Consider the following 8,875-nt stretch of genomic DNA (forward strand, 5'->3'; position numbering starts at 1 on the left):
GTTTATTTTAAACTTAACTTTAATTTTTGCGCTTCTTACCTTTTCCTACTAATACTTCAACTCCTAGTGCAAGGTGGCACTTAGGTGTTCTACTGCCAGCAAGTACCATTCTTACACAACAGAGAGTACTGACTTACAAATGAAAAGGCCTCCATACCAAATAAACAGAAGTAATGGAAAACAAGTAAGTTTCCTTTTTCCTCCTCATGTCAAACAGACAGGACATTCAATTCCATAATCTGGGCTGGGCTGCCTTCCCTCCTCCTCTCTTCACACAGGCTTACCTGAAAAGCTTGTGAGACATTTCCCAAGTACACAAGTTCCATGTTGGAACTGAGCCAATTAAAACAGGAAGCCATTTGTAGTATTTCTTTAGGAATCCCATAAATTCCAGCCTCAGCTCTAACTGACTTACCTTTTCTGCAATCTGAAAGTACTATGCTTTTTGATGAAGAGAGGCAAGAAAACAAACAACTAGCTAAGGGAGTTGAATTCCAACCAGTCTCACAGAACCACTACAAGACTATTCCATTTTTGTGTCTGGAAAGGTGGCATGTTACCCATGAAAAAGTGGCACATGTCATGAAAAATGAAGTTGCTGCAAAAAATAAGGAAGAATGGAAACTGGTCAAATGTTGCCCACAGATTAAAAAAATTTAAAAAAAAGGACACTGGGAATGACAAGACAGATTATTGAAAGTAATTCCCAGGAAAGAATGTGGAAGAGATGCCTCTGGTTGAGAAGATCTAAATCAATATTCTGCTCCTCCACCTCATTCCTTATCCAACAATTTTTGAGAAAAAGTCTTTATTAACATGTTTGCCAAGTAATGTAGACACAGAGTTGAAGTGGCTATGCTAAAACACCCCCCACACTTCCTCTTACCCACTGAACAAAGAGAACGGTGCTGATAGGACTGTGCTATTCTACACAAAAAACAGTTAAATTTCTTCCTACAGAGTCTTTTGATAGTGGACAAACATTTGAAAGGAAATCAGATTTCATCTTATAATGTTTTTAATGTATTCACAAACTACAGATATCTTTTATTTAAAGAGAATAAAGCATTGACATTTAAATAATGCCCCAATTTTACTCCAGCAATGCAAGGCACAAATTGCGACAAATCTCAAACTTCATAGGGAGTAATTTAATACTTTATAAACTATATGTCTGTTTCTATTCACTACCTTTGAAACAACTCCACAATATTCTTTTTCTAAACTTTACATAAAAACTGTGAAGTAAAACTAAAAACTCTTAGAAGAACAGTAACTCTTGCCTGAAGTTTTCTCCCACTTTTTAAGCGAATATGGGCATCTTGGTTCAGTTCTGTTCTGCACAAAAGGGAAAACATAAGGAGTTCACTAGCTCAGTCTTTTTTTTTTTAAAAATTATGACAGGTCTCTTAGCCACAGGAACTTCCTTTGACAAGAGGAAAGAGAATGTCAATACTAGGAGAAAACCCCATTAAATTATTTGTACCAAGGGGACATTAAAGAAGATATTAATTGAAAGAAGATGAGAGAGGTTAGTGAAAGAAATCAATAATGAGATTACTATACAATCATCAATGAGAGAACTGTATTATTTGAAGTATTTGGAACTGACTCCACTGTCTGTAAATATTTTCGACTTTTTTCTACTTACCTAGACCTTTTTGTCCAGGGTTTTTAGCAAAGTTAAATGTAAACTGATAAAAATCTTTGAACTTTATTGGATCCTTTAGTTCTTGTTCCAGTCTTGGCAATAGAGCTTTTAATTTTTCTGTTGTGTCACACCTGTTCAAAAAAGGTTATATTATTTGGAAATATTTACAATTTCTTTTACCTTTTCTTTTCTTCTCTTTTTTGTATTTTTTTAAAGGCTTAGTTTCAGGTGAAAATAAAACAGCAGCTAAGGAAAAACCAGAGTATCCTTCTGAACAGCATTTTTAAAAGTATAAACACTCACATGCCTTTACTAAACGACTTTAAGTGGAACATTATACATAGGCATCCATTACGTACACAACCCAAAGAGGATTCAGTGGTTTAACTTCTTTTCTCAGTCTCTTCACCAGTTTATGAACTCAAACAACAGACGTTATTCTGTTCTTAAAGACCACACAAACCTCACTGAAACCTGCTATCCTTTCCCCTTTTATAGCTGTTGTAACACAAGGGTGTGGGGTTTTTGCTTCCATCCAGATGGACGTTATTTATTCCCTGCTCTACCTAAACAAAGTGCTGCGTACTACGCTTGCGGTTAACATTAGAGGACTTTCCAACAAAACCGAGTATTATTTGCAGTTGCCCTCTCCCCATCATAGAACACTGGCAGATAAAAACCTAGGAAAAAGATGAGCCTTTGACAATAGCTTGGAGGCTGACAAACCATTTAACAGCCTGGCATGGGTGAGCTAAGATGGAATCAAGTAACTGAGATTCTAACAGAAACACCTCCCTTAATAACACAAGACTGGAGCATTTCCAGCGAAAGCACCTGAGCTAACAAGATACAATTTTAGATGAAAAAGGGTTTCCCCCACCCCAAGGAAACAAGTCGGGTGAGCTAAGATGATTCTAACAGAAACACCTCCCTTAATAACACAAGACTGGAGCATTTCCAGCGAAAGCACCTGAGCTAACAAGATACAATTTTAGATGAAAAAGGGTTTCCCCCACCCCAAGGAAACAAGGAAACAAGTGAATATTCTCATTTTATAGGGTATTACCAGTATTTTGAATTGGTTCTAGAAACTCAAAGAGAAGGAAATAGTTTCAAAGAAGCAGCTACCATAACTACCATCTTGCATCTGAAAGTTCTCAGTAGCTAAATGTTTGTATTTATAATGATTCAAGGCTCAATTTGTTAAAGGATGGATAACTACAGCAAAATCCATAAGAAGTTTTAACTGTCTTGCACGGTACAGATAAAAATAAATACTTTCAGGCCTCCAGCAGTACCTGGTGGAGAAAAGATAAAGACTTCTGCCAACTGTCTTCAACTGAACTTCAATTTCATGGGGATTTGATCTAGTTAACAGCAGGGACAAATATCATACCTTCCCAAAGGTATCCTAAAGGGGCTATATGAACTAAGCCTCAGGGAATTTCTTTTCATTCAAATTTTCACCCCCGTTCAAGGTTTAAAAAAACCCACAGATGCTGCACCTCCAGTACGTAACAACCATTCCAAATTCTCAATAAGCAGCACACCGGCGTCAAGGAGGTGTGATGACATTATGCTCCCAGGAACACTGTAATGCGTGTTGAGCAGAAAGAGAAAAATCTCAGACCTCTGTGGAACTATACCAGAGAGAGTCACGAGGACATAGGAGCAATGTGACAATAAAGTTACAAAACAAAACCCAAGCCAGAAGCCACAGGTGGCTTAGCAAAGCCTTTTTAATCAGTTCTGTCAAATAATGCTGGCAGCCTTTAATGTAACAGCATGAACTTGATTGCTTTTTGTCCCTCTGGGTAGAGGCTGTAAGGATAATTATGGTTTTCTAGCCATGGACAGCAATGGACTTCAGATGATATAAAAAGTTATTTCACCACAATTCTGAATACCCTTACCTAAAAAGCAAGGCTTAGAAAGAAGTCAATAACCGATGAGGTCAGTAACAACAGAGTGCTAGGACCCCTGCTCAAGAAACAACCACCACATTTGCTAGAAGTTGGTCTACTGTAGAAGGGTGTTGATAAGGCACCATTCTAAGATCAAATGAAATTATTTACCTACAAAAAATATGCACAAATAATAAAAATGTTATTCTCAACCTATCTAATAAAATCTCATGAAAAAAAAAAAAAATCATTGTGACACCTCCGTATTAGAAATACTGCATCTCTTCCAAGGAAAAGTTATATGCAAAATATGGTGATAATTGCTAAAGAGAAGCAATGTAGTTTAACCTCAAATTCCATTATCCAGAACAGCTGTGCAATCCAGGAAGAGGTTTTTTTGGTTTAGATCAGTTACATCAGTGTCAGATTAAACAACCTTTTCTACTACCTATACCTCATTTTTATTTCAATTTCTTATAGACCCTCTGTACACACAAATACAAGGCAGTAAGAAAAGAATTATTGTTTGTAGAACTGGTAAAAAGAAAAAAAGTTGCATTTTGTTGGTGATAAGGTAAAGGGAAAGAACTGAAGGTCCTCTTCTGTTTCAACACTGACTGAATGTTTTTTTTCCTTCATACATCTCCAGTGACTTTCAGCTTTTAACAGCACACAGTCCAACTCAAAACCTTAACACAACCATGACTATGTTTATATGAATTACACGAAGAGATCAGCGTATCTGTCTTCCCTGCTGTACGGGTAGGAATAGGTTTGCTTCACCCTTCCTGCGGTCATTGTTCAGGCTTTGCAATAAAGCACCAATTTAAGGACGATGGGACACTACAGACATTTGGCACCTGTTTAGCTTGGCACCAGCCTTACCAGCTTTTTGAAGATTCATACTCAATTCAATTAAAAATGTTTTAAACAGAAACCAAGGTCAGGCCTCATGTTAAGAACTATACAGAAATGGATACTTACCCCAACTCTGTCATGCCATCAACAAATTCCTTTTTACTGAATTCACACTGAGTAGCTGCCCTGAACTTCCATGCTACAACCAGAACACTGATACTGGCAGGATCCAAGCTCAAATCATCACAGAACTGTTGAATTCCATCAATGCCAATTTTATTTTCATCTTGTGGGTCTGCAGTTCAAAATACAAAGAGGAGAATTGCAATTATTTACAAAAAAAATATTTACAAATAATCACCTGCATGGCTTTGATATGCTGCATAACATGTCTTTGTTTTTTCATAAGCTTCACAAATGCCTTCACTTGAAATCTAGTTAATTTTAGAAGTACCTTAAAAAGCACTTGTAAATAGACTAAATATTCTGCAAACTTCCCTAGGAAATAGTTTGCAACTTTTCCCTAAATTCATCAGCTAATGATAACAAAATAGTTTTGTCTTCTCTCCACAATGGTCTATGAAAGATCTGAATTAACTGAGGAGATGCCTGACTGCATCTGAAAACTGTAAAGCTGATAAACACATCAAAATGTACAATATATTTAGTGATTAGAACGTCTTAAAACCTAAAAAAAACCCCCAACAAAACCAAAACAAAACCCAAAAAAAGCAAAACCCACAAAAACACACCCACCAAGTCAGCCCAGGGATTTTTTCATGAAAGAGATATCTGATAACCCACTGTAACTGTTTAAAAGACCACAATTAACAATTAAACCCCAAAAATGTTTGAGTAAGTCAGGGAAATCACCAAAACATTGCTGAAGCAATGCCTTAGCATAACAGGGTCTTAAGCTAAACGATACAGCTTAGGAAATACTATGTTTCAGTAGTACAAAGTTTACTACCTTTTTGCAGGTCAAAACCACACTTTGTAACTACCTACATCAGGGTAGACAACATTGTACCAGTTCTGTAACTAACAAAATCCTCTCAAAACAAACCCCCCTGCATGTAAACTTAAACAATTGGAGGGGGAAAAAAACCAAACAGGAAGAAAAACCCAAACAACCCCCACACCTTTAGTTTTCAAGGCTTGGCAGTTTGCAAACTACAAACCTGTTTTCCCCAGAATGAAGAGATTTTGATATCCTACGTTGGACTATGTAGAATAATATCCCTCAAATCAATTTAAGACTAACTCCTTAACTGGCAAGATTTTCAACCATGCTGATTTTTAAACCCTTATCCAGTAAGTTGAGTAAAAAATCATGTCTAAAGACTAATTTTGGGGGTGGAGGAAGTAAGGGGGAGGTGTTAAACTGAGATCTCTTCCACTTTTCCAGACAATACTACAGTGGAAGAAATGCTACAATGCAGAGAGAAAGTTAATTTAGCAGATAAAGATTTATACCCATTAACCAAAGAATTATACCTGTGGTATAATTCAGGGACCTTTGAGCAGGAATAACAAGTAAATGTATTTATTACACTATACTCCAGATCTAGTACTAGAGACATGTAAAATGCATTTCTTGTATATTTGTGGAGTAACTGAAGAACCAAAAGCAAGAAGTGCACTAAAAATCAGTGGGAAAGTTCTGATGGATTTCTCTAAGACCTGTCTCATCCTTATTGTGTTCCACACCATCGGGTAACTAGGAACAGAAATTAAATTGTTGTTTTGATAAAGTTGCTAGATAAACAGATAAGACAACTAACACAAAGACAGCACAGACAAGGAAAGACCTCTCATCTCAGATTTCAAATACAGTGCAATGTATGTAGTATTCTATAGGCCCTGCAGGACAAAGGAATTCCTTGTTGCCAGGCCAGTGACTCAGGTTTAAGCTACATATGAAAAGAGGAAAGGTGCTTAACCAAAACTTTGTCTTCTCTCAAGTCTTGTGAAGATTTTGTTCAGGCTTACAACTTTACTTAAGTGTCAAAAGTGCTAGAATTGCAAAGGTGTGCTGCTAACCAACACAGGGACATAAAACTGAGAAGACTTTCTTTCACAAAAGCCAAGTGCTGCAGTTTGGCATTGCTAGGAACTTATGAATACACAACATTTGTGATTTTATTTTCCCATTTTAGATATTCTTCGTAGCATTTAAGAATTTATATATATATTTGACCCAGCATTCTCTAAGACTAACACACAAGGAGCAAGGAAAACATTTAGATATGTATATATATGTTTTAATACATAAAGCAAATAAAAAATAATTCTCTAGTTAAGATTATTTTTTTCACAAAGGAAATGCTATCGTGCTACTGACTCTTTTGTCTCTACACAATTCATTACCACATAATAATGAAATATTGAGGAGTATATGTACTTAAAATGAAACACATTATGTAAAGAGTAACAAAAAGAAGGTGGAAACAGTATCATAAGAACAGAATAAAGTGTACACAAAGCATGCCATATGCTGTACATAAAATCATACTGGAGTAGTGGTTGGAGTTCACTTTTTAAAACACGGGATTTCTGGCTCTCAGCAGGGGCTGGTAACAGTTCCAGCCCAATCTGCTCTAACACGTGTAGTGGAGAATGCACACATTCAGGTTGGATCGCCACATTTCAGAAGCACCGTTACCTGGATCACGTACGTTTTTGTATTTACATGACTATCTTTTCCTTTTTTTTCTGTTCTTTTTAACAATGCTGTAAAATAAAAATAAGTGGAAAAGAAACAACTCTGCCTTTAATCCACTTCCCTGTGGTTTTCCCTCCAAGCCTCTCTGAACATCACTTTTGCCGTAATACGCCAGCAACTAAGAATAAAATAAGGACAGAGTTTCCCTGACTAGTTTTTGAGTTTTCTTATTTGACTGTTTGGCCAGACTCCTAGCTGTGATGTTATCTGAAACATTTTTAATTTTAATGTATAGGAATACTATCATCTTTGAAGAAAATTAACTCCCGCAAATATCAGTGTAAGAATAATACGTATTGTTTTGCCACACAAAGTACACTGTAAATATATTTAATAACAGACACTGGCAATAAATTGCATTGCGCAGTAAGCTTTACTCTCCACCTTATGCAGCTGACCCTTCTTTTCTCATGATGGGTTTAATTTCCTACTGTGAAAATTCCTTTAAACTCTACAGGATTATCTACAGAAGCCGTGTATTGAACATGAAGAGCATTTAAAACCTTTTTCATTCTTATCTCACTACCACAAACACAGGGCGAGAAGCAAAAGCTAGCAATCTTTCCTTAGAAGTTTATAAGAATGGCAGGGGGAAAAGCAGAAATAACACCCAGACAAAATAATTAGAGGGAAGAAAAACCCCAAACCCACAACGAAAACCCCAAGCCTTACCTTTGTATCGATTATACAATTGTTCTAGTTTCTTCCTGTCTACAGAATTTTTCATGGATTCTTTGTAGTACAAGTCTGGATTCTGGAAGTAGTTGTCTGTTGCCACTTCTAGTTTCCATTCGTTCTGCATTAAGCAGTAGATAGCAGTCCTTTCCCCAGCCTGGGTAAATGCCATAAACTGGCGGACCTTGTCCTTCTGAGACGATTTAAGCTTATGCTTTGGGATGCAAAAGAAGCAGGAAAGCCAATGAAGCTAATCCAGAAGTTTGTTTCAGCACTCTACTACTAACGCCTATCGTTAAAAGGTTTTAGTTTTCTCGTTGATGACAACTTTCACTTCAGAATTACAGGAAGACTGTTCTTCTGCAGTTAAAAAGACAACATTTCATCACATAACAATATGGGTTATCTTCTGAAAAATACGCCTGGTGGTTATACACACAAGAAATTACAACAGCACAACTTACAGATTCTCAGATTCTGTATAAGGCCTTCATACACGGAATAAAACTGCTCAACAGTTCTAATATTTTCCTAGCAGCAATGAACCACACAAAGTTTAATGATTTTAAGCGATCAGCAGAAAAAGGAAGAAGCATTTCTCACAGTTTCACATTAGAAACCATTGCCAGCAGAAGACGTAAAAGACAACAATGAAGCAGACATGTCGGAGATTTGCTGAATGTTACAATGAGGCTCTAAAGTTGCTGTAAACGTGACCTAGCTCTGAAAAAGATGCTTATGCTATTAATACATTAAACAACAAAATTGCCTGTTATAGTGGTATACAGAAACCAGCACGACGTTTCTCTTAATGGCAGCTAATTGCACCAACCCTATCTACACAACTTCTGGAAAACTCAAGAGGTTGGGAACATGGATTTTATAGGGAGCAAATTTGCTATTTACGCAGTTCAACGTTATTCCTTATGGGAAATTGGAAGAAGGAGGAGAAAGCTTAAATCAAACCTTGTTTTTTTAAATTATAATCTGATGCTTTCCCGTGTAGTTAAGCCATACTTAACAAATGTTCCATGGCCAGTAATTAAGCTGAGAAATGTGTCT

General features: G+C 36.6%; 1 protein-coding gene across 1 annotated transcript; it reads right to left on the bottom strand.

The window, feature by feature from the left end:
* Window positions 1-1,612: 1,612 nt before the first annotated feature.
* Window positions 1,613-8,025, bottom strand: LOC104513045 (DCN1-like protein 2; the record flags this gene model as incomplete). The annotated part of the gene is given in 3 exon segments (XM_010156271.1): window positions 1,613-1,782; window positions 4,540-4,708; window positions 7,811-8,025. Coding segments are annotated over 3 exon segments (514 nt in total), but the record flags the coding sequence as incomplete, so codon positions are not given.
* Between the last annotated feature and the right edge of the window lie 850 nt (window positions 8,026-8,875).

The sequence above is a fragment of the Eurypyga helias genome, unplaced genomic scaffold (genome assembly GCF_000690775.1).
Source record: "Eurypyga helias isolate BGI_N326 unplaced genomic scaffold, ASM69077v1 scaffold17637, whole genome shotgun sequence".
NCBI lineage: Eukaryota > Metazoa > Chordata > Aves > Eurypygiformes > Eurypygidae > Eurypyga > Eurypyga helias.